The 26,080-nt window shown below is 47.4% G+C and overlaps 1 protein-coding gene and 1 long non-coding RNA gene across 4 annotated transcripts; both read right to left on the bottom strand.

Annotated features, from left to right (window-relative positions):
- Positions 1-4,993: 4,993 nt before the first annotated feature.
- Positions 4,994-11,951, bottom strand: CCNG2 (cyclin G2). Of its 2 annotated transcripts, none has more exons than XM_082050922.1 (8): positions 11,706-11,951; positions 11,448-11,585; positions 10,368-10,505; positions 9,084-9,334; positions 8,841-8,919; positions 8,662-8,760; positions 7,527-7,732; positions 4,994-7,013 (listed from the first exon to the last, which is right to left on the bottom strand). In XM_082050922.1, the coding sequence occupies exons 2-8, from the start codon at positions 11,556-11,558 to the stop codon at positions 6,881-6,883; spliced, it is 1,017 nt and encodes a 338-aa protein (XP_081907048.1). In that variant the 5' UTR covers positions 11,559-11,585; positions 11,706-11,951; the 3' UTR covers positions 4,994-6,880. The 2 variants fall into 2 exon arrangements, with proteins under 2 accessions (XP_081907048.1, XP_081907049.1); XM_082050923.1 differs by having other exon boundaries at positions 11,722-11,951.
- A 3,735-nt stretch (positions 11,952-15,686) lies between these two features.
- Positions 15,687-25,813, bottom strand: LOC309438920. Of its 2 annotated transcripts, none has more exons than XR_014183895.1 (3): positions 25,710-25,813; positions 22,410-22,615; positions 15,687-20,859 (listed from the first exon to the last, which is right to left on the bottom strand). It is a non-coding gene; the product is annotated as an uncharacterized lncRNA (long non-coding RNA). The 2 variants fall into 2 exon arrangements; XR_014183896.1 differs by having other exon boundaries at positions 22,410-22,603.
- Positions 25,814-26,080: the final 267 nt, after the last annotated feature.

Genomic DNA, 26,080 nt, shown 5'->3' with positions numbered 1-26,080 from the left:
AGCAGCGACAGCAAGCGATGGGCAGCGCGGGCATGAATGATCCACACACCACAGCATCCGCAAGATTGGACTGCAAAGCAGCAAAGACAGCAATAACATAAGAGCTCGAGCCTCAGTGAAGCAGCAGGTGATGTATAAGCAGAGGCGGCACGGCTCCAACCCTCCGAGGCCGGAACGCCACGTACCAAAGGAGCTGAGCACCGCGACTTGGGGCGGACGGTGTGACAGCAACGCAGCGCGGGGCGCTGGGAAGGCAGGCGGCCACGGGAACGGTGCTCAGAGCCCATCAAACACAGGGGCAGAGGCAGCAAATTCTGCTTTAGTCTCTTTCCAACAACTGCGGCTGTACAAAATAAAATTCCAAATACAGACTGATTGAAAGCTACGTTAGAACACCCAGCACAGTGTAAACAGGACCTGTTTTAACAGTCCGCTCTCTTTCTGGAGACACTGAAGGTTGAATGCTGGGCAGGACAAGGTGCACGCTTTTTTTTTTATATATATATTGCAACAGAAACCCATGTTTTCATAAGCATTACCAGTACACATGCACACAGATCAGAGCGGTGTGTGCCATCAGCATCATTTGCCCCATGTGAAAGAAAACAACACCCTAAGCAATTACGTGGAATTGGAGAGTTTGGGGCACAAGAGCAAATCCCTAACCAGGGCTTGTAGGAACACTCCAACAATGGCAACGGTGTCCCCACCAAAGGACACGTCCTGGTAACAGAACAAACCCAATTCCTTCAGTGGAGCTGCATTTGATGTCTCAACTGATAAAAGTGGCCACGTTATGTCGCAATTATGTGTCTGGCTTTTCCCGATTGCCCAGGCAGAGTAAAGGTGGCAGGATTACATTCGGCGGGACGATAAAAGCACAGAAAAGCAGAAGGTGCCAGGCGAGCTCTGGGTGCACTGGGCAGTGCCTCGGTAGGACCGCACTGCTGAATTTGGGAAGCGGCGTTCCAAAAAGAAGAGATCCCGTCCCCATGGGCAGCACAGAAACTGCTGCTTCCCAGCACGGGGCTGCTGCAGGAGCACGGAGCATCGGCCGGACCCGCAGCAAGGACAACACGCAGCTCGGCTCTTGGCCGCAGCGGCGTTCCCCCGTTTGTCCGACACCGCGCTGATGTCCCGGGCACGGAGCTGGCACACGAACAGCACCCAGCTCCCCATCACCTGCAGCACAAACCAGCACGGTGCTGGCCTTCGCTTGCTTTTGTGAGCCGGGCAGGACAGCAAGCCAAACCCAGGATCGCCTCCAGTCCTCCTGCTCCCTAACACAGCTAGTAATTGAGCTCTGGATGAAAAAGACTTCCTAGAGCCCTGGCTCAGCCGCCATACATACAACTGCAATTCAGACCACAATAATGCTTCCTAAAGTTCCCTGGAGACTTGGGATTACGAATTAAAGTCTAGCCTTGGGAACGCGTTACCCACAGCCACACAAAATCCTCAGAGAAGCAGCACACAGGCGCTTGCAACGCCACCAGAGCCCTTGTGTTCCCCCATGGCATCAATGGCACGAGGGCGACGCTCACCGCTTGGTGCACACGTCTGCACGTAGTGCAGGGTGGGCAGAGCCCCAGGGGCACGCACAGCCTGTCCAGGAACCGGTACCCCCCAAAGCACCGCAAACAGAGGGGATCCGCACCCGGAAAACGCTCACGGCCCTTCACACGTCCTATCTTTCTGCAACGTGGATGTAGTTCTGTCTTCAGCTGATCTGCCCTTGAGAACGGAGCGCGACTACGAGGAGCCATTCCCATCTCCGCTCTGCTGAGGGGCACGAGGGCAGCGAGACGTTCAGAAATCCACCCAAAGGTCAAGGAGGAAGCGTGGGACACGGAAGGAGTGGAATTTGCCTTTCTAGGCCCAGGACGGAGTTCCCCACCATAGGCTTGTTCTCCCATTGACTTCACCGGCTGGGAATGAAGCCAGCACTGAATACTCTGGAAATCCCATCACAAACGCTTCCTTCATGCAGATGTTCCAACAGCGTGTGTATCTCCGCAATGAAGACATAACTCTCTGCAGCCAAAAAAGAAACAACACAGCCCACCAGCGCTCTTTGAAGGAGAAATGAAATGCTTCATTAATTCAAAAACTGTTGAGATTGCAAATTAGGAACAGAACATACAGGTCTAGAGGCAAGATTACTAATAATTCATGAGCAAAATGCAATGTTTATGCAACACTGAGGATGAGATTTTAATTGCTTATTACTCTAATGGATTTCATTCGGTTGTTATGGTAACTCTCTCCTTTTAGTGTACGCGCTGCCCTGGAGTCCCGCAGGCTCGAGCCGTAAAGCAGGGCTGGGTGACACACCTGCAACACGCGTTTTGAGATCAATGACGCTGATTACCTGTTCCAATGACACATAGTACAGACCGCAGTTAGGGCTAACACCTTCTCGCCTGATGTTTTATTGCACGCTGATAAACCCCACGGTTTCTCTCAGCCGTCCCAGCCGACGACTTGCACCCTTATCTCCCCTGGTCTCGGTTCACACTAGGCTGCACTCTGCTTAAGTGAAAACAGCAGCCATTCTGTGAAGAAACTAGTTAGTAGCAGCAGTTTTGTAAGCACATGTGTTAGACATCACCTCATCTGTATTCTGACCCTTTTCCAGACCCCATGTACACAACAGGGATCCCGAGCGAGGGGTCAGGAAGCTGCAGCTCAGGATCACCGGCACAGGCTCGCTCAGCTATACCTAGATACCTGCATTTGCTCGTCTCTCCTGCCCAGTCTCTCCCTAGCGATGGTGAAACCGCTGTTGTGTGTAAATATGTGCACTAACTGGAGTGTGGCAGAACATGTCGCTCCACTAATTCACATTTCACTGAGCTTTGCAACCCTGATGGCCAACTGGTACCATGAGAATCGGGCGTGCACCCACTCACCCCTGCTTTCACAAGCAAGCACACAGACTATCTGATGTTGTGAAGCAGCACTGTCTCTTGTATCAACTGTTTCCTTTATGGTCCAGCCTTGAACGCTACAGTCAGGTACAAATCTCTCCTAAGCGCTGACCAACAGGAACATACTACTTACGCCACCAGAAAATGGGGAGCTGTTAAATGCCAGGGCCTGAACACACCAGCTGGTTGATGCTGGAAGATGTTATTGTTCCCTGTCACTTGGTATGTCATCAAGAGGTGGAGAACTCACCTTTCCTGCTTAAGAGTCCATGATCAGTTATGGGTTGCCGATCCACTAGAAGGCAGCTGTTGTAGCGCTGATCCCCGCAGCCCAGCCCAGCGCAGGGAGCAGGGGAGCAGCACAACAACGCTCGATGAGCGGCTCAGAAACCAGGGCTGGGCTGCACTGACACGGAGCTTCCACACGGGCACAGGGAGACGGACACGGCACCGGAGCTGTGCCGGGGTCCTCCCCACAGGGACACCGGCCCTGCTGACACAGCGGTGGTGATAAACAGCTCATCCTGAAACTCTGCAGGCTGCAGGCGTTCAAAGTTTCACCTCACGGTACAAGAACGCAGCGTTTAAAAACCACACACAGCTCATCTATTGAAGACAAGGCAACCACCAAAAGCCCCGTGCTTTGAACAAAGCCAGACAAACCTCCTTTGAGGGATACACAGCTGCCTGACCCGGTTCATTTAAAGCCGAGCCTAAATTATCAAACCACAGAAGCAAGCCTGACAATGTTCTAGCAAGCAAGTTTCTTCTCACGCTGGGACGAACTTGAAAGGGGCTGAGCGGTGCAAGTGCAGCTTTGCCAGACCAGGATCAGCTGTGGCCGGGCAGGGAGGTGGCTCACAGCCTCCTCACAGCCTCCTACCTGTGCAGCACCCGCGGCTCCTGCGGCTCCCGCGCCCGTGGATGCTGTTCCGAGGCCACCCAGCCTTTGGAGGAGAAGCTCAACATGTTTCTGCAGCAGCTTTCATGTTCACAGCGGTTGCAAGAGATGGCAAGGAGGGCCAGAACATTGCAGTGCACGTTGCTAAGATCAACGGTTCCAATAGATAACAGACTTGCAGTAGTGCACGCGAATTGTTAGACGAAGGGAATTCCATACAGAACTCTAAGGAATACAGGTGCCTCACCCTCATCTGTTGTATGCAGGAAGTGAGAAGCCTTGTAATGCGTTCCTGTATTTAAAAAAAGGAGCTATACAAGCCATAATCTTAAAATTCTTAGGCTCAGAGGATTATTGTCGCAGTAGCAGGGGCCCTGCTCCTCCACACACACCCCTGCCCGGTGACAGCACAGTCACCCGCACGCACCCTGTGTATTCCCGGCCCCCAACACCCGCCGGGCAGGATCCCCCTCGGCAGGAGGCTGCACCTTGGTGCTTTCTCATTCCATCGCTCACACGGTGAACACGAGACCAGAAAGAAAGAAGATCTGTACTAAGCTTCCGGGTACAACAGGTCTACCATGGTGCTTCAAGCCACGTCCGAGCACAGGTCCCGGCTCCCTCTTTCAGTCCTTCTCGGGCTGGCAACATCTGTACAGCAAGAACCATTTACAGCCCCTTATTGCTTAATTGCTGCAACAGACACTGTTTGGACTTACTTGGGCAACACAGGGAGGATGAGCGGAAAACTAAACAACCTCTAGTTGGTTTTTTATGAGTTATCACAGGTATTTCAGATTGCGCAGGTGCAGACACATCCCAAGTTTCCTGGGAACAGCAACGCCCACAAACCCAGAGCCCCAGTGCACTGCACCCATAGCAAACCCCCATTTTCCCACCTCCTGTTCGCCAGATGTGCAAACGCACCCTTTACACCAGCCAGCTGCAGCTGGGCGATGGACACAGGACACCCCACATCAGCTGCCAAAACTGGCACCAGCAAAGCTGAGGAAACATTCACAAGCCCTGCAGAAATCTCTTTTCACTTCCCAAAGCGCTTACCAGACCTCGGAGGAACCCGCGACATCGCTGCGGTGCCGGACACGCTGCACAGCAAGAAACCAGCCCGAAAGTTGGAGTGAGCACCTGCCGGTCACACCAGTAACAAATACAGCACTCGCTTTATTTCCTCAACTCAAACCAGACTCGCAGCAACAGGTCTCCAGGTGTACAGTATTTATATCATACAGAGTACACAATAAATTACTATCTACATGCAACTTACCTAAAAAAGTTACATACAACGTAAAAAAATACAGTATTTTCTGCTCATTTTTTGTTTTTAAATTTTTTCTGTACATTTTTTAAATTTACATTTTTATATACATTTTTTGTAAACTTTTTTTATGAAACTGCAATCACATAACAGTTAGGAACTCAGGGCACTGCTCCTACCGTTCTAACCAAGCCTTCCACCTACAGAACAGCCTTCGGCTCCTTCATTTCTACTTTGGCACCGCACACTTGACACAATTATTCCGGGTTATTTCACCCACTTGCTACCCAACCATATTCTCGGTATGGAGAAACGCAATCATACTTCAGTTTGTGCTTCAATAAAACAAGTTCAGAAAACAACATTACATTAACTACTTCATCAACTGCACTTTTACCTGATATTACTGCATAATATCAACTTTTCCTGCACTAACTGCTTTACATAAGCATGCAAACAAGTATGATTATGACTCAATAACATGAATATACTGAAAAACAACTACAAAGGTTAAATATTAAAAGCAATGTAGACTTACCAAGATTTACCGTTTTCATAAATCTAACGGATTGACATGTTAACAGTTAAGATTTTAGACACTGAAGTATACAATGGGAATTTCAGTGTAAGTTCACCTTAATTAAATAAAATAGGAAATTACAGCCTAGCACGCTTTAAACTCCCCTTCACTGAAAACAAGCACCGTCTAGAAACCTCCCTTCTAGCCACACATACTGCTGTGGAACAGGGGCGCCTCCCGTTCACAAAAACCAAGCTGTAAAAAGAAATCTGCTTGGAACACACAACTCAAGATGCGCTGGAAAGGAGCACAGCACGTGAAGTGTTAAAGCCGTTGCCATTTTTGGCCTGTTTGACAGTAAATTCCAGCCCGGTGCCATCTGTTGATCATTGCACACAACCTGCTCCGCCAGCCCGATCAATGCCAAGCGCTGGCAGGTGCCCCCAGGGTGACTCCAGCCCAAGCTCCTGCTCCAATAGGGTCAGCGCGGAGTGCAAGCCCAGCTCAGGGTTTCCTCACGCTGAAGCCTGAGACGCTGCTGGAACAAAACCTGCAGAGGCCTCTTGGTGCACCCACGGAGCAAACCTCTGCCATTAACTGAGAGCCTCCTGCTCCCAGGTCATTCAAGCCTCTCGTTCTTGCTCCACACTCCTCCATCAAGATCCTGGAAGTCATCTCCTCTTACATACCAAAAGGCTGCTGCTCCATCCCATCTTGCCCAAAAAGGCCTCTTGACCAGGCTGAATAGGCTCATTTCCCGTCAGCCTCTCATCACAGGTCCTGTGTCCCAAACCCCTTGACCATCCTGACAGATTATTGCTGGACTTGCACAGGCTGGTCAGGATTCTGGGCGCCAAAGCGGACGCTGTTCAAAATGAGCAAGAATGGCCAGCGGAGCGAGGGAACAAAAGCCACAGCTCAGAAAAGCTCTCAGCCTTCATCATACCAGGGCACACTGCTGACAACTTAAGCCACTAAGTATTTTGGACCAGCAGTTACACGACTACATTTATCTTGTTGATAACAGACCTATACATCAAATATTTTTGCTGAATTGGGGACCTGGAAGATTTTTTTTTCCATCATTTTCTACAAGATTGTACCACCACAAACAAGGCAGGCATTCAGAGCACTGCGATCCCACAGCACCCGTGCCTTAATACAGTTCATAGGATATCACCTCCTCATTTATTATTGCCAAAAGACTCTACGGTGCACCAGAAGTCTCAGCCAAATCCAATCCCGGCTTCGTGCTAAGACCGACAGTTAAGGGTTTGCCACTTGGTTTTAGGTTCGAGTTCAAAGAAGAAGGTGCCTTCCAGATGGCTGGGAGGAGAGCTGCTCAGGCTGTCTTCGCCGCTGCTCATGTCTTCACAGGAGTCCTCACTAGAAGGAACAGGAAGAAAGGTAACTCACACACAGCGCAACGTGAAAGCGGCAAAGTACTCCGCAATCCTGTGCTTTCTGCAGGCTGTTCTGTTCCGAGCGTAATAGCCCAGGTGTAGATGCTTCAGCACTAAGACTTAAACCTTAACAAGGTCCAATTTCCCTTCTCCTAATGCCAAACATCTCCTACTAACCAAGCAGTCAGCATTCAAGGTATAACATAGGAATTACTTTGGAAGACTTCAATGCTCTGTAAGCCTCCTTGCCTTAAGAAAAGCCTTCCCCACCCCACAAACCACTTCATTTTATCATCGCAATGACAGTTGCCCATTTTTCCCTTCTGTTTAAGATATCCAAGTCCACCAAGATTTTGAAAGCCATAATTTTTTCCAAGTAGTGCTGAATAAGCCCAGTTATAGAGTTGCCATTAACACTTCCAGAAAATAACCACCTGAAATAACCTGAAAACAAGAATTCCCAACAAATTAACCACCTGGTGCAAGTTTTACCAACCTCTCGCTTTCATTGAAACATCCACCCTCTGGTATGGTTGGCAGCTCAGGAACACTGTAGTAACTGTTTTGGAGATTCTGGGCTGTACGTCTTGAAACAATCCAAACTAGCTTTGTATGATCAGGCTTGCAACATTCCGGAGAAGAATAATCTGCTAGGCATTTTGAGACCAGTTCCCTCCAGTAGAGCAGGTCACTATCACTTATCTGAAAAGCAAAGAAAGAACCTTCTTGGTCTATCAGACACAGGCTCTAAAAATAGCCCTTCCCTCCACTTGACCTTCCTGGAAATTACTTGAAAAGAAAATACCATTCAAGATGCATGTGAGTCATAATGGTGAGCCCTTTGGCAAAGCTGGGCTGCTTTTGAAGGTGAACTCCTCTAAAACCTCCTAGAAACATCCACATTAAGTCTGAGTTAAGCAGACAGTTTGCCTGTTACTATTTTCATTATCACTTCCTAAGGAAAACTGAAACCAAGATTATTCAGTTTGAAAATCAAACTATCTCCCACTTTTAGGAGCTACTTCCACCTCTCAAGGAACTGGGTTAGTCCAGTTTGACCATGAGAGTGTAAAAGGCTTTTTAGACCCTCAACTGATACAGCACAGAGCTGGAAGCTCTAAATCCTACGATACTTGGGCAAAAAGAATATCCAGCCCAGCAGCTGTTTTAGTCCTACAGACAGACTGCAAGTTGGAAGGTACAGATAAACTCTACCGAGTTCCATCAGCTCCTTGCTAAAGCACATTCCGTGTAGGCATTAGGTCAGTATTTCTTCTAACTTGACAAATAAGCTAGTTTTTAAATCATAATCCTTTTGCTTGCCAGGCAGCTGCCAAGATGTGCCAGTGCAGCAGGACGGCCTCAGCTCATGCTCTACAGGCACTTTTGCATTTGCCATTCTACCAACAAAACCAAGGCAGAGAAACTTCAGACAGATGCTGAAAGACCCATTTCATTGCTTATTTCAGCTGATGCCAAACAGTACAGGTAAAGATTGTATACTGACAGCAGGGGTCCCCAAAATGTAACATGTATAAGGTATAATTATGTATAATGTGTAATGTATGATGTATAATCATCAACTGCACCAGTCCCAACAACAGCAAAACCAGCCCACAGGAAGTATTTACCTTAGAATGCTTCTGAACACGCAGAAGGATCTCAAACAGCTCCACAGATTTCAGCGTCTCAACCTCCAGGGTGAGGAGGCACAAGGCCAAGACAGACGGCTAGAGGGACAGAAACCACCGCTGAGCATAACACGAACCAAAAACCTACTCCCACGTCAAAGCAAGCTACTTGTACTTACTTTGGCTTTAGAGAAGACTAGACGACAGTTGCAAGCTTTTAGCTGTGCTTCCAATTTATCAAGATTCAAGACTTCTTTCCTGTGAGACACCCAAGAGAAGAGGCATTTATATCAATGACCATCCATAAGTCACTAAGAACTAAAGAGCTGCCTCTTCTCCAGCCAACACCATAATAATTGAAGAGGCAACTGAAGAGATCAAGGGCTTCACAAACTTAGAGACCACCACAGAACTCAACTCACCTTTCTGAGGTATGACAGAGTACAATAGTATGGTACAAGTGCAAGAAGGTTAAGGCAGTAGTAGCTTTAAATTCAAAGTGCAACTTTTCTGAAATGATCTTTTCCATCCGTTTCAGGTCAGACACAGTGCATTTGCATTGGCTAATCCGGATGATCTCCTGAGCAGACGGAATATTGCATTCTTCCTCCACTACTCGCGCGGCCAGCTGGAAACAACAAACTCCGATGCAAGACAAATGCTTCGGTTTCACCTAAAAATAAAAGGAAGCACTGTGAATACTTCCCCCCCGCCAGGAACACTGCGCTTATCAAACACAACACAAACAGCTTGCCCAGCCTAGGTGAGTAGTCCTGAATATTCACAGTTCAATAGAAAGAGAGGTTTGCTTATCTCAACTAGGCTTGCCACCAACCAACTCACACACCTCACCTAGTTTCATCACTGGAGTTTGAGCGCAGCAGCTGGCAGAGCCACTAACACAAGATCAATCTGCCACAGCTGAGTCAGAGGAAGCCACGTCCGACAGCTGAGCACCCTCTGCTGAAACATTCCACAGCACCCCAGCAGGAGACATGGCAGCAGGAGCTGCAATACCCCACTTCCCCGAGCGGCTGTGCTAACTTACCTCCATTTAAAGCCCACACAAATCCGGCCTGAACCTGTTCTAGGCAGTCCTGTCCCTCCACAACCTGTTCCTACCTCTGCTATTCTCACAGCATTTTGTGCAGAGTCAAGGACAGTCGGACCACAGAACTGAAGCAACTTCGGACATTAGTTTCTTCTGTCAACTTAATAAGGGGTTTAGGCTGAACTTGTCTGCCATAAAGCAGCACAGGCGTGAAAAGAAAAACATCCAGGAAATAATACTTTTATTAGTTCCAGCACTAAGCTAAGCTTTAGGACAATACCTAAAAATAACCTGTAGCACTAATTATTTTTTTCTTCTGTTCTTAATTAATCCTTGCTTAGTCTTCCACATCCACCTGGTGAAGGCTACAGAATTGCTAAAGCAAATAAACCATGCTGCTACTTATCTTTAGAGGTAAGGAGAGGCCACAGTAGAAAACAGTTAATAAATCACATGAATATAATTGTATCTTTCATGCAAGAATTGTACTCAGGTTTACAAAGGAGGAGTTCAGAAGTGTTGCTAGCACAGAATCAGTAAATAGCCAGAGCTTCCTCCCAGATCACAACCTCTCCTTTTTTGTCAAACAGAAAGTTCACAGGAACCTTGCATATTCCCAGCTGACACTATAGCGGGTCCTCTCCCCCCAAAATACCTTCATAAGAGCCAGGAATCTGTCCAGAATGTTGACAGCCAAAACAAACGTTTCCGTTGAAAACCCAAAGAAGTTGGTCAGACTCCAAAGATCTTCCACCTTCGCATTCCTTTGTCTCGGACACAGAGTGTTCTCATTCTACGGCAAGAAAAGCAAAGTCAGAATTTACCAGTGGCAGCAGTGACGGCTGTGACCACCCGCTCCCTAAGTCATCTTTTACTTATGTCAAAGGGAAACAATTTTTTCCCTAAATATTTCCTTTCTCTTACCTCAAAAAAATCAATAGTTGAGACTGAAAACACAGCCAAGATACATGGATCCCAGCCAGGTCCCAAGTCCCACTGGTGTAATACCTGGCACAACCACATTTCTAAGTATGCACTTGTTATTTCGAGACAATAGACGCACCAAGTGCATCCGTACACATTGACTCCTGCCCTTATGGAAACAGATGGCCAAACACGGCTTATTCCCCCCTTGGGTGCGAAGAGTTACTCGATGAGAAGTTCTGCTTTCGAAACAAGCAAGCAGGCTCATTTCAGAGACTCTTTGTCTAACCTTAAGGCCCTATCAGAAAAAACCTCTAAAGCTTCCCCAAGACTGTCCAAACTCAGTAAGGAGCTCTGGTCCTTAAAGTGGAAATCTTTATGCCTACGTAATTTTTTTTGCTCTTAAGCACTGAGGGTTTGCAGGTTCATTTCCCTCAGCTTTTCCATACTTTAAAACACCTATCTGACACATCCCAGCTTTGTGTGCTGACATAACGCAGTGGCACAAAGCTCCCCAGATGAAAATAAGAAAGAGACTGGTTTTGCTTCGATGCACACTTCAAGTTGAAACCTTAAATTAAACACCTGGGTGTTTTACTAGCCCTGTAGGTCACAGTGCTTTGGTAGTATATGTTAGTAACTACAAATTAAGACAATAGCTACGAATTAGGAGTTAAAACAGAGGACGAGTGGCGTTTACAGAGAAAATAATTAACTTCTCCAAGTTAATGCACGTCTCTCTAGTAACTAGTTTTTTAAAAACACTGTTTATTGCCCTGAGGAATTTCCCTCCCCCCTCGTCCCCCCTCACCTCGGCGGCGCGTTCGATGAGGCTGAGCCCCTTCTCCCGGGGCTGGAACCGCCCCTCCAGCTCCAGGTGCAGGTTCAGCTGCTTGAACAGCCAAAGCGCCTCGCTGCTCATCTTCTCCCGGGCCTCCGGATCCGTCACCTTCGGGGCAAAACACACGGCATCACCGGCTGGCAGCTCCCGGCCGGGGGTCTGAACCCCCGCCGCACCGGGGACTCGAACACGGGGCCCCGCCGCTGCCAGCGCTGCCCCCACACTCACCCAGCGCGGCCCTCACCGCTCGGGGCGGGGGGAGGCGAGCCCGGCTCTCGTCACCGCACGGACGCGGGTCGGCTCCGCCGCTGCCCCCGCATCCAGGCAGGCCCGCCCGCGGACCGGCCCCGCTCGCCTCCCCCGGCGAGTCACGGCAGCATCTCCGGTCCTCAGCCGCCGCCGCCCCAGCCCCGCATCAAAATGGACGCGGCGCGGCGCCGCCCCCTTGTTTTTGTTCTGGCGGCTCGCAGATGGCCCCGCGCGGAGCGCTCCGCTGCGAGGCCCGGCCGGTGAAGCGCCGCGGCGAAGTAAAATAGTCCGCTTGGAACCACGCACCCTAGAGGCGCTCTGAGAGGCCGCGGCAGCCAGGGCACGGCGCCAGTCTCTGGCGGCACTCCGACTCGGCGGGGAACGCGGAGGAACGGCGCTTCTCCGGAGAAAGCGCCAGGCCCGGGCGGAGGGGGACGAAACAGAGCCACATCACTCCTTTAAAGGGACGCGCAAGCCGCGCCTTTGTGGCCGCGGACCCGTTTTAAAAAGTCCGCCCAATTCTTCCCCCGCCCTGATTGGTCCGCGCTCCCCCGCCGCTGATTGGTCCACACGAATTGCTAGCCCCGCCCCCCGAGGGGTGTGTTGTTTACCGGCGACGATTGGCCGCCGATCGAGGGCGGGTCTCTCCGGATTGGCCGGACGAGTTCTACCTCTGCCCCGCCCACAGCTCCGGGCCTTAGCAACCGCGACGGCCCGCGGGCGGAACGTCACCCTAAGGGGGCGAGTCTGGCGCCAACGGCCGGAGCGCAACCGGGCCCGCCAGGACACCCCTCCCGGCCCGCAGGTCTCTCGCGCTAAATAACGGATAAAAACACGGCCCCCGACCTGCGGCCCCAAGCGGGGCGGCCTGAGCGACCTCCCGGGTGTGTGTGTGTCCCGTGTCCTACTTCAAAGCAAGTGTCAGATTTATTTACAGTCTGGTGTTTCAGAGATTTTTGGGCATGCACATCCAAGCTTTTCTTTTTGATCGCAGCCCATTTGTGTGTAGTGTTAGTCCAAGCTCTGACGCTTTGAGACCGCTCATACGAGAACAGCTGGCAACGGCGCCCGCGCCTGTGGGACCCCCAGCAGATCGCTGCATCAAAGGGCTGCAGCTTAACAGAGCACTCGTGAGAAGATCAAACAGGATTTCGCAAAAAGAAATCATCGTCTGGAGGATTTGCGGGACCGTTTCAACGCGTTCCATGGCCTGGCAAACACAAAGGAACAAATGTCATAGGACAAAACCAATGAAACCACAGAGACTCGCGATGTGTACACACTGGAGACAAATGTCTGCGGCGGCAGCTCGAGCAGATCAGCGTCCAGCTTGATCTAGTGAGGTTCTGCAGTTTCAACAAACAAAAAACGTTTATTAAATGTCGCAGTCTGGAAAAATAAGCCGCCTTCTCTACAAAACGGTCAGCGATGTTGCTATGCCGATCTATTTCCGGCGCAGTTCCTGTCTGCTCTGCCAGCGATGACGGCCAACAAGTTTATTTTGATGACAAGCACTCTTAAGATTCCCACAAACGTGCACAACCTCTCCTCGGGATATTCCTGACACAGGCCAGTGCTCTTACAGGTACCATCAGATGTACCTGAGCACACCTAAACACAGTATCCCTGCACGGGACATAAACCAGCATGGAAACTCTTTGGTGTGTGTGACCGAGGCCAGTATTTCAAGGGATGAAAGCACCTTTAGGCTCTGAAGTGAGAGTTGTGGATCTGCTGCAGTTTGAGCAATTCTCACTGTTAGTGTGAGCTGACTCCACACCGGCTCCTCGCAGCGCTGTCACCTCAGTGATATTTGCCGGACGAGGCTCTGAGCTCCTGTCTCTGCTTTCCAAATGCCCTCGGCAGTCGCGACTTCATTTATTTTTTCTTTGCCACAATCTGAAGCATATCTTGCCACCACAGAGATGGAGTATGGATGTTCTGCTGTATTAGGCTGTGTAGCTGATCATATGTTTTAGTTAATCTAAATGGCAAAGAAGGTACATTTTATAAACACAGGAGAATTCTATTTGAACACATAAATTGCCTTCCCTTTACTAATTTAAACCTAGTAGAACACTCTGCAAAATTATCATTCATATATCAAGTAATTTGAGGGGGAAGAATCTCTCCTGAGTGCATGGCTCAACTGTGCTTTCTGCGCAGCCTGGCAGCAAACGGGCTCGTTTTCTACATGCCCCATCTTTGTTCTTCTGGAACCCACGGATCCGTTGCAAAGAGCTGACTAGGATTACAAACAAAACAAAACAAAAACCCGCACCAAAGAACCCAAATCCCAAGAATCCTCAGTATAAGCGATGTACTCAATAAGGCATGCGCTCATCAGCTCTGGGATTATAAACACGGGAAATTGGTCTGCTCTCTGTGCTGTCTGGACCCGGCAGAACAATCAAAGCGGGCAAAGGAGGAGTTGCGGTAAGGCCCAGAAATAAAATGTGCTTGGTTTGGTTTTTTCCTTTTTTTTTTCCTTATGAGAGGAGTAAGTAATTTTCTTTCAAGGTGGCGTTGATTTGTGATTAAGGGAAGTGTGTATTTGGGGGGAGAAATGAGGTGTGTTTCCAGTACTATGAGAAAATACAATTTCTCTATTCTGTAACATGCTGTGCTTTACAGAATAGAAGTTCCTTCCCAACATTCTTTGGGAGCCTGAGGATGCAGTTAGTGTGAGAAAAGTTAGAAATTCCCTAGATACAGATATTATGTAGAACAGTGATTCCCCTTTGAGAGGGGAATTCTTGAGTTCTGCTGAACTGGAAGGTTGGTGTGAAATCACCAGAAGAGGAATTAAAACTGGAAGAAAGCCATCTGAAATCTGTACGGATTCTAAAAATAAAGTGAAGATTTATACTGAAGTCTTAACTTCTGCAAGACAAATTTTAAACTAAAGCAAAATAGTTGTTTATTTGTTGTGATGTGAGGCTCCAGTGCTGTCAAATTAAATAGGTATTTATCTAGCCTTCCTAAATTGTTTTCCAAGATGGCTTGGTACAACTTGTTCTGGCAGGTTGCACAGGAATTCCCGGGGAATAGTTCGGGATGGCTAATAGCTGTGTATTGACTAGCAGGTGACAACACCAGAGATGTTAACTGGGCCTTGTGGCATGTGGATTTCCACACTGAAACAGGATTACAGACCTTCCCGATGAAGGGACATGGGTAATGAATGCTCTAGACACACGCAGTCTGCCCACTGCAATTGGACACCCAGGTAAGAACAACTGGGGTCACTTAGAACAATGGTTTCCTTTGAACCACTTAACCAAAGAGCTCCACACCCTTTACAGCCACTAATTAATCTAAGTGCCCTGCCGCTATCCCATTATACTGGCACCAGGAAAGCAGCAGTGCAAAACTGGGACTACTTCTCTCTTCCAGTAAACCCAAACTGCTGCTATACCACGATCAGGGACTTAGCTCTGGGGGAAAGAAACTGTGTCTGGTTTGGCCGACATCCTTGTTTTCCGTGGTGATGGAGGGGACAACAGTTCATACATGAATGAGTGTTTTCTTCAAGCATAATTCAAGCTTATTGGAGAATAAAGTATCAAACATCAAGAGAGCCTGTGCTGAATGAGATTAGTCCTAGAGTCCTTTCCCCCCTTATTCTTTCGTAACTCCTTTACAGGCATCATACGGAAAAAAAAAATAATTAATAAAAACATCTCTGTTTTAATTAAATAGGATGGTTTGACAGTTGAGTATTTTCTGTTTAACCGAGGGGAGTAACAGTAGGTTATCAAAGCAAATATAATAACCTCAGTATGTACATTTTTATACAGAAATATGCATAGTAGAAAAGACACATAAAGGCTACAGACATATATATACATACACACATATCACAGAATCACAGAATCGACTGGGTTGGAAAAGACCTCAGAGATCATCGAGTCCAACCCTTGGTCCAACTCTAGTCCGTTTACTAGATCATGGCATATGTATCTGAGAAATATTTTACAGATGTTGCTGATTTTAGAAGCAGTGGGACCAGCCCCTATGGATAAAAGCTGCCCAAACTGTAACCTGTGCATAGAACCCTGAGCAGGCCCTCCGCGAGGGAGCACACCTAGGAGAGGACAGGATTCATCCATGTGCCAGAATTGGAAATGTGTTCCCCTGCAGAAGCCCCTACAGGAGAGCGGTGTCTGGTCCTCCAGCAGCCATGGGAGGAGATGTTCCCACTGGGACAGCTCCTGTGGTCAGTACACAGGTGTCATTTCACACTTCACCCTTGTTCTCATGGAAGCTGTCAAGTTCAGAATTCACCAATAAACAAATGTATTCAGATGTATTACATGCTTCCTAAACAAACGAAAGAGAGCAAGGCTTGCTGATCCAGGATTAATGTAAGTATGAAGTTGGTCCTGGGGAAAAGGTTCACTGGCAACAGGAACAAAACTCTAGACAAGCAATGACAGTGCAGTTCTGGCTCAGTGACCCCAGCCGAGTTCAGAATAGCTGTTGACATCAGGAAGGGAGGGTGCACAAACAAACCAGCCAGCTTGTTCACTCAAGAGAAGGGAGCTATACTTAGCAGAAAATATTTTGAGCAGACAAGACCCAAACACAAATCCATGGAGACTTAAGTTTAGGACAGACTGTAAGCTTGTTGAGATTTGTGATTTTGTCTTGCTGCTGCAACATATGGCAAACCAGTGCAGAAATAGCATCTATTAATAACAGTGTTGATGGCTAGGTGTGAGGAATTTCCGTAACAAAAGGAAGCTTGCCACAAAGGGAAATGCAAGTTAGCCTACACACAACATTGCAACAGCACAGCTATGTACTTACGGTACGCTGCTTTGTTTTTCAAAGGCAAAGTCTACATGTTTTCTGGGTGGGCGGCTGGAAACGCTTTTCAGATGCATCCAGAGGGTGAAGCTGGAAGCAGCGTCTGTTCGTTCGGATCTTTCCTGAGCTGCAAAGGCTGCCACATGCGGCTGACAGCAGGGCAGCTTCAGCAGGGCAGCTTGCATTTTGGGGACAGGCCAGATGCAAAGAACCCTGTTTGTGTAGAGTTGGTTGTATAGATGCTGGAACTCCCACGTATATTGAGAGAAAGCATGTAACATTCTTGCACATACTATAGATACGTACACATAAAATCAGGTATGCATTTAGGCTAGTATAAAGCTGCCATGTACTGATACCACATACTTTGTTTACCAAAAAAAAGCTACTATATTTATACCACTATATAAGTATCCTATACCAGCACAGCTGCATCTAAGGTCTGGGACAAGAGGAAGCGCGTCAGTATAACTTAAATCACATAACCTCCTAGTATAAAGAAGGCCCAGCTAAAGCTTAACACTGAGGGAGCAGCAGCAGACTGCTAGAGGGATGAAATGATGTGAAGTGCTGAAGGCGCGACTTCAGACCTCCATTTTCACTGCCTTGATGAATGTTTGCCCTATTTTCATCCATCTTCTGCAGTGTTTCAATACAGTGTTCTTCTTCCCACCCATCTGATCTGGTTTCAGAGATACTTTTGTCATTAAACCGTCTCCGGAGGCGTTTCTGAATCCCCTGTGACAACAGAAACTTCCGACTCCCAAGATGAAGAGAAGATCAAAAAGCCTGTTGGAAAACAGATCTTTCCTAGAAAATGCTCTTATTCCCTATACAGCAGCTGGCATAAAACTTGTACAACACAGCTAAAAACTGAATGGCTTGTAGTGCTAAAATCTTGGTTTGTGAAGGAAATTCCAAGGCTTCACTGAGAACGTTCACTGATGCAGAAGGATTTTGTTTCGGGAAATACACCGTAGCTAGGCCCCTGTCTATTCCTCACAGCTCCGAGCAAGCCCACACCAGGTATGCTGGTAACCCCAGAAATCCGTGATCCTCGATACCGACGGAGCGCGACAAAATGGCCAGAGAGTGAACAGCATTCTTCATTGCACTGGTTTTTTACCTGTTTCCATGAAGGCAGAGAGCTGAAAAGATCTCAGATGGCGTTTAGGAACTAACGGCACAATGTCCAACACAACCTACTTTTGTAACGTTATCAAATCTCACTTGGAAAGCCTTGAAAATGGTCCCTGGCGTGAGAAGAGGAAGGGGGAACTAAACCCCGCTCAGTGCCAATGCTCACGTAGAGAGGGTGAGAAGGGGAAGGGGGAACTAAACCCCGCTCAGTGCCAATGCTCACGTAGAGAGGGTGAGAAGGGGAAGGGGGAACTAAACCCCCCTCAGTGCCAATGCTCACGTAGAGAGGGTGAGAAGGGGAAGGGGGAAATACAGCCCCCAGTGCTAATCCTCAGGTAGCGAGGGTGGGAAGGGAAAGGCACTCAGGGATGACCTCACCGCTGCCACATCAGGAACATCTCCAGTTTTGCTGCTCATAAGTTGTTGTTGCCCCACCTTGTTCAAATTCCACTCTCTGTGCGCTGAGAAAAAGGAAGGAACCAGGAAAGACTGCAATTCTGTGACATGTATCATAATATAAATTATTACTCATGATTTCTGTGTTGGGTGGGTTTAGGTGCCCTTTGTATGAGTCCCCTTGCAGCTCCCTTGTGAGTCAGCTCAGTCTCACCAATCTCCAGAAATCTATATTGCATTTTCACATCTATTAAAATATTGCTTCCTGTTTTTTGAAGCAATAGTATCAGATACATACACCAATTTTCTGTAAGATGATGTTGCGGGTACTATTTGTAATGGCAACTGAAGCTGCAGACCCAATTCAAATTGCACGGACGTTGTTGTGCAGCGAGGGTACGTCTTTCAGAAGACAACAGAATTACACCGAATGCCTGAGCCATGTGCCTCGGCGCTTTTATGGCAATAATTTGCCTTCAGTGCAAGTTAAATTGTCTGAAAGGAAGCTGTATGTTTCAATAACCTTGTGCTTGTCTAAGCATGACCAGGTAACTAGGAGTTTGCTTAAAGCTCTCTTTCAGTAACCATTTCTTGCTGGAAGGTGCATTTCATTCACTGTATATTTCTGTCACTTATTTCAAGTGGGTTCTTTTATTTAATTGACAAGATAATTCTAGGCAAAGTTGTACTTAAGGCTTTTTAAAGCTTTTTTTTTTTAGTAAGGTAGTTGTGCATAATTTCAGAAGGCATTTTCAAAATCATAGGGATCCTACATAAATGGAATTTAAATTAGTCATTGAAAGTTAAACCGAGAATAAAAGAGCAGTCACCTTTGGGACTGCAGAACCAGGCAGCCGTTGAGTAAAATGATTTGCCAGGAGCCATTCAGTTATGAGGACTAGGAATGGTTATTTTAAATTTGTTTTCAGATTTTACATGGTGCAAATCCATTTCATATAATTTGGATTAAAAGCTAAGAGGCTGAAAGATCTTTGCACAAAGCATTCGCAAAACAACAGGAAAATACTTGCATCTTGATTTCTGGTTTTGAATTGTGCAATGCAAGTATGTTGAGGGGAAATAGGTAAACCAGCAAAGCAGAGATGTGTCCCACAGAGCTCATAGGTGGCCATGAGATGACAGGAGGGGTCCCGCACTCTGACGTGCCCCAGCCCCCGCAGCAGCCGCCCGGCCTCAGGAGCGGCCAGGGACCAACGTCAGATATTCCCCCTGCTTTCTCATCCCGCCGCTCTCTGCTGTGCCACCCAACTCCTCCTCAATTCTTGACACACTCGCTTTCCATAAATTATCCAGTCTGAGTTCCTGAACGCAACAGGCCCTTACGTTTCAGTAAGCGCACCCTCTAATGACCCGGGCTTAATTTGAAAGCCTCGAGAGATGAAAATTTTCTTAATGATATAATGTGCTGTAAACCAAATACATCTCATTGGCACTTCACAAGGTTTCTTAAGTTTACCTTCTTCTATGGCTTTCACTAAAATTGAGTTCTTCAGGGCAATGTCTTTTCTACTTTGCATAACTGAATAGCAAATCATATCAACCTGTACATGCTTCCCTTTATCCGGCTATCCAGAGACAGACTGTCACAAACTATCACAGACAGAAGGTTTTTTTACTGTAATCATAAAACAATTTCATCCTTTTAGCGGATTGGTTATTCTTCCTCAAAAGAAATACCTGTAGGAGTTCAGCAAGTGTCACAGAGTCTGCTCATCTTATTCCTGTGCCAGAAGCAAATATTGAATTTTTTTCCTTTCTAAACAATTAGTACCTTTAGTCCTTTCATGTCAATTGGTGCATCATGTCCATCTCATATTTCCCAGCAGTAATTTAGACTTTGTTTCACAAGATTAATTGCTCTGGACTTGTGCTAACAGAGATGTACAAATTTCCACAGATGTTTTCCAAGTAACAGCTGCAGGAACATTTCCAGCATAGTTCTATCTTAAGCTACCGTATCCAGGCACATTTCACTAACATACTCTTGATACTTGCCAGAAGAAATAATTCATATGTACTTTCTCAGCTGTACAGTCAGTAGGTAGCTCTGCCTGTCTGGAAATATCTGCGTCTAACTCAAGAGTTCAAACTGCATAACCTTGTATTTAGAATCACATATCACATGGTTCCCTAAATACTTATAGAGCGTGCCGAAAATCCTCCACCACCTTGCCTCATCTGTGCCTGCTCTCCTGTCACATCTCCTCCCACGGAAGAAAGGCCCGGCCTTAGCAGCACGGATTTGGGCGCAAGGACAGATGACGACTGCTGTATCCAGCTGAGATTTTTAGCGCTTTTGTTAAATCTGCAACCTTTCTTCTACCCAAAAGGAGCATCAGCAAACATGACCCTGACCCACACAGAAAAGCACGAGTCACTGTGTTAGTGGGCAGCAAATTATCCGTGTAAAAAGGCATGTACACAAGTGTCACAGAACCGCTATTCATTTGGCGAGGTTACAAACTCCTGCAACGCTGATACGAACTGTCTGGGACATAAAATATCCAATTACAGACGATGATGTTTACAATGAAGTATAACCACAGCCAGGGTAATTAATGTAAATTGCCCAGAAGTAGTCATATACAGAGAGAAAACCTGTAATAAAAGAGCCAGAGAGCATGAATTTTCAAGGTGCTGTTACTCACATCTCCCTTCCTGAAGAGCGCAGTCAGGTTGCTTTAGCTGAAGCCCCGTTTGGAGGAGGAACGCTCCAGCGCACACGGCTGCCACCGCTTCCAGCTTCATGTCCGTTCCCACGCACCTACACGTGACACGGAAAACCATTCCACGTAACTTCGCAATTAGCCCAGCTCTGGGCAGGAGTTTGGCCCAGAAATCCTCCAGAGGTCCCTCCCAACCTCAGTTACTCTTTGATTTTATGGCAGTTTACTGCAGTTACCACCTTTGCATTTATAATGTCCATTCACTTATTATCTTGGATTGTGAAAGCAGGTCATCTTCTGCTTCTCCTGTACTGCCGTATTACCTGTCTGGTTTGTGTCTAGCACTATTAAGAAAAGCCATGCGAAATTGTATGATAGTTTAGGAAGCGACTCAAGAAAACACATCTCTTCAAATCAAATTATATAAGAATGAAACTTTATGGCTGATGATGACTATTTGAAAATGCGTTTTCAAAAACTGGGCACCATTTTATCATTTAGAAGGGCAGGTCAAAAAGGTCCGGATACAGACAGTTAAATAAAGAAGGATTTTTTTTCCCCTATAGTAATTGGGATTCAGGCACACGGATCATCTATATGAAACAAAATTAAGGAGAAATGCACATAAAGTATGACTATCGGTTAGCAGTTCCACTGTACCACTCACGCTGCAATACTTAAAGGGTAAAATCGGACATGCTGTGGAGGAATACAGACATTCTTATCTGCTGTTGGTGTTCTCGCGTGTTGCGACGTGTTTCTGACTAGTCACCTGTTTCCTAGGAGGGAAGAGTAATTTACAGGTGCAATCCCTGGGGTGAGGGACACACTGTTGGTTTTACAATTCCCAAGTTAAATGGAATAGATAAAAACATTTTCCAAATAGTAAAGCAAAACGCAGAAAATATATGTTCTGGTTGAGAAAATTACATTATGGAACCAATTATTTAGTAAAAATAAATCGGGTAAAAAGGTTAATATAGTGCCTGCAGTTCTCCTCTCCGAATTCATCACTGCACGTGTAAGAGGAACTTCCTTCGCTAAATGCAAGCCCGTATTTCACTGCTCTGGATGAAAGCAGAAGTGCGTCTCAGTGTTTCAAGAAGCTCTGTGGTGAGAACAGATAGTAAAGGAATCTTCTTCAGCTCAAATAGCAGGGCTGGTTTTCCTAGTAAATAATTTATAGTGCTGCTGTCATTAAGAAGTCGCAGGCGACTGTTGGAAAGCAGCGTGGTAACAGCCCTAAGGGCTGTGGAGCTGTTACACTCCATCTGGCACTCCGGTGATTCAGCTTATGATGATTTCTAAAGTCAGTGGGCTTCTTTTAACGTATGATTCTTCCAATTTAAAATCAAACCAGGTGGCTCTGTACCTGCGAGCCCGCCCCTCCCCGCAGGACAGGTGACAGCCGCTGATCGGGGACGCGCTGACACTGGCGACTTCACAGACACAACACATTCCGCAATTGCAGTTTGTTGACTGTGCATGCTACACATAGCCATGCTTCGTCTTTCTGTTATCTGGACTAAAAAAATGCATGTAGCTATCTGAGACACTTAGTGTGCAACCTATTGTTTTTAATTAAACTTTTTTTTTTTTTTCCTAAAGCTGAGAATTCTTTGAACAGGGAATTTATGTTGCTTTTTACCTGATCTGTTTTGGAAGAAGCACAGGAGGCAGAGGACTCTGAGAAGGGGGCTGCTGGCCGCTCCTCTCTCCCGCTGGCCAGGCGCTGCTCCCCATTCCATGCCAGGACAGCAATTCAGCTTCGGTTTCACGCGCGGAACAGCTGAATTCTGCTTGTGAAACTGAAGCCAGGGCTTGTCCAGCTGCGGTGGAAATCTGCATTTGAAACTGAAAGGAATTAATGAGCCTGCATCTAGTTTCTTTTCTTCCTTTGCCATATACAGCAGGAAAATTAGATTTTTTTTTTTTAAAAGGGCAATTCATTATTCCTGTAAGAACAAGTGGAGCTGATGTACTTACACGGCAGAACAGTCTTATAGTTTGTATGTACTGACTTCCACGCTACCTACTTGGATAATTCATGGATTCATTGCAGAGACAGGATAAAAATCTGCAAAAATAACTAGCAGTTTTGGATAGTTCAGTTTTCACACAGGTCGAAGGCATTCACTGTTCAAACCCGCTTCACTCCTCTTGGAGAATTTGTATGCGCTGATGATTTTTGTTTGATAAGCACTTAGTCCCAGAAAGCTGGGCAAAGTCTTAGCAGGTAATTTCACCATTACCTTTCTTTTTTAGGATTCTCCTAGTTTCCTTCTGTTGCTTTTCCCAACGTTCCATAACATTGTTTTGCAAACTGTGCCTCTAAACAAAGAAAACACTTCCCTTGCGGCTTTTGAAAATCACTTCCTGAGAGACTGTTCCATTCCATTCTTTGAAAAAGGATTTCCAGCCCAGGACAGAGTCTTTCTGAGCCCTGGGAGTGCTGTTTCTCCAGGGCTAGCAGCACGCCTGCCCTGGGACGGGCGGCGGAGTCGCTCCAGCCCTTCCTCTTCACCCCTTCAGCTCTGCTGCTCACCAAGTTTCATGTCTGAGGTCGGCTTGGAAAAGAACAATGGGGCTTTTTCATTATATATTTTTTAAGAATTTGTGTGTTCTGTTCTTTAAACCAACGCCAAGGTTTCCTTCTCTGGCTTGATCAAAACTCGCGTGCTATTTTAAAGATCTCAGGTTGGCAATAAATACAGAGAAGTTATGTAACAGTTGGAGTTTGGCATAAACGCAGGAATTACTACAATTATTCTGCCATACTACACGGAACTCATCCAGCCAAATCCAAACAGCAATTATTATTAAAAGTCTGCATTTCTCTAGCCCCTCAGGACACCAGATTTTAATTTAGCCTCACAACCAACCTGACAGGAAAGTAAATTTGGCCTTGTTCTGCAGTTGCTGTCTGCATACATACTTGAACTCATCAAGTTTGCTTGCCCGTGCTGGACTTTGTGTGCGCCATAGTTAGGGGGATATGAAAATTAGTATTAACTTTTGCATGTGTGGGTTTAACTGACTGGTCAGAAGTCACGCAGTGACTAGCGCTTGGGTCTCCAAAGCAGAGCGCCAGGTCAAACCACAAGACCATCTGGTTTTCCCTCTGAACGGCGTTTAACCACCACAGAATGTCTGCTGCAAAGACACATGTTCTTCCCTTTTCCACACATTGGGATTTGGCTGTGAATCCTGTAGCATCTCCTTTCCTCCACTCAGCAGTAGAAAAACTGGGCATTGCATAAGCAAAAACACAGGTGCTACAAATGCCTTATACATGGGATATTTTTCCCCCACTAACACTGCTCTAACATTTACAGGTTTGTCACCTCCAACCAGATCTTTGTAGAGCGCGTCACGTCCTGCATACTGAACGCCTGCTTGTAACAGCCTTCTTCCAGGTGCACTTCATCACCTTCACCAGGTTACTTTTCTTCCTAGGTTTAATATTGCCCCTTTTGCTTTCTCCCTGGGCCACAGGCCCAAAGCCAGAGTTGGTGTTGCTTGCCTCCACCTCTTCCTCAGCAGTCCCTCTAAACCCCTTGGCCTTGGCAGCCACTAACTCACGGCAGCCTGCCCGCCGTACCCCTCAGCTGCTCCGGGCACATGCCGTGTCTTTCTTCTCCAAACGTGTACAACTGTGCTGCTATTTTGCCCCCCCAGAGCTAGGTCATCTGCTGCAGAGGCTGGAATGGTCCTGGGAGACCTCGCCTTCCACCGCCCACCCTGCGAGCAGGACCTGCGCCAGGTGAGCGCTCCCGAGTCTCCAGGACTGCCTGCGGCAGGACTGGCCAGCCCCTACCTCACTAGTGTATTGCACCACTTTCAACTCAGTTGGGTACTGCCTCGCTGTCCCCTCCTACTGTTACTGAGGACAAAGGACTGTAATCACACGCACCCAGCCGAGGGCATCTTCAGCGCAAGAGGAATAAAAGGAACTCTGTTGCGGTATGTTAGCGCTAGAGCTTCCTGCCAAACCACCAGTTCCACAGTCTGTTGGTCTGAGAATGTGCCGCACCGCCTCGGGCTCCCGGCGCTGACATGCAAATGTTTTGGAAAGGCCCTGATGGAAATCCCTGGAGCAAATAGTCGGAATATGCGAGAACTGCAGGAGCATAACAATCTCAGGATGGTGCCGGCCAGACCTGCAGCAAGAATTTCCCAGCTAGGAGCATCGGCTCAATTATCTTCACTCCGTCACTGCCAGAAACTACCGGTGGGCCAACCCATTTTGGAAAACTGTAACAGCTTTCCAGACTTCTGACACACTGATCCTTAAACAACGAGACCCAGAAGAATGAGAATGAAACTGAGAAAGCTCGATAAAAATCCAGTGGGACTTGCCCTTGTCTGCACCTTCTTAGTTCTAAAAGGCATATCCTATTGCAAGATAAAAAGGAAGGAAAACAAAGCAAGGGAGCAGCGCACAGTAAGCTTCGATTCGAAAAGCAGTTCACCCTACGCATAAAGGAGTTTGGTTGCTGCAGCAAAAATAGCCCTTCAGCCTTAAAAGTGTGGCCCAAGAGTTACCAGAGAAAGGGTTAAAAAAAAGCTTGACAGGTTTAGCAAACGGATTCCGAGTTAATTTGTCAGGAAATACACAGAAAAAAATTCTATGCTCCCTCTATGCTTGATTTATGTCACTGTGTATATTATCTCTAGAGGAAATCCTCCTTTGTGTGCGATCTGAACAGCTCATCACTACAGATACTGGAAGGAGTTTAAAGGAAAGGAGGTGCCTTTGCTCTGAACTTCTTGCTTTTATCTGTAGTTTCAACCTCTAGTGGTACAGCAAGGTTTTGCCACACAGTGCCAGGATTTTCACACAAAGTATTTATTCCAGCTATAATTCCCGGTCTTTATAACGCACCCTCAGTCTCCCAACCCCTCCCCTCAAAAAATGACTTATGTTAGAAAAAATCTGAACACTCACAAGTTCAGTAGCCCAGTCGAGGAGACCAAAGGACACAGCGGAGCAGTGAGGAACCTCCCCGGCATCCCCGAGGGCTGTGTCTGCGGCGGCAGAGCGGCTGCGGCCGCCGGAGCCAGCGGGGAATCCCGCGGCACGGACGGCACCGAGCGGGGCAGCAGGGAAGGGGCGCATCCCAGCGCACCCCTTCCCCGCGGTAACTGCGGCAGCAGGGAAGGGGCGCATCCCAGCGCACCCCTTCCCCGCGGTAACTGCGGCAGCAGGGACAGGGCGCATCCCAGCGCACCCCTTCCCCGCGGTAACTGCGGCAGCAGGGACAGGGCGCATCCCAGCGCACCCCTTCCCGCGGTAACTGCGGCAGCAGGGACAGGGCG

Source organism: Streptopelia decaocto, assembly GCF_964273445.1.
Source record: "Streptopelia decaocto genome assembly, chromosome: 4".
In the NCBI taxonomy this organism is placed as follows: Eukaryota; Metazoa; Chordata; class Aves; order Columbiformes; family Columbidae; genus Streptopelia; species Streptopelia decaocto.
Note: the sequence above shows the minus strand (reverse complement) of the source record. Positions and strands in the feature narration are given on the sequence as shown.

Coding starts and splice junctions, on each gene's coding strand:
- CCNG2 (XM_082050922.1), bottom strand. CDS start 11,558: ATGAGCAGCGAGGCGCTTTGGCTGTTCAAGCAGCTGAACCTGCACCTG. Junction 9,335..10,367: donor GATTCCTGGCTCTTATGAAG/GTATTTTGGGGG, acceptor TTTTATTTTTAG/GTGAAACCGAAGCATTTGTC. Junction 7,014..7,526: donor TGTTTCAATGAAAGCGAGAG/GTTGGTAAAACT, acceptor TGTTCCTTCTAG/TGAGGACTCCTGTGAAGACA.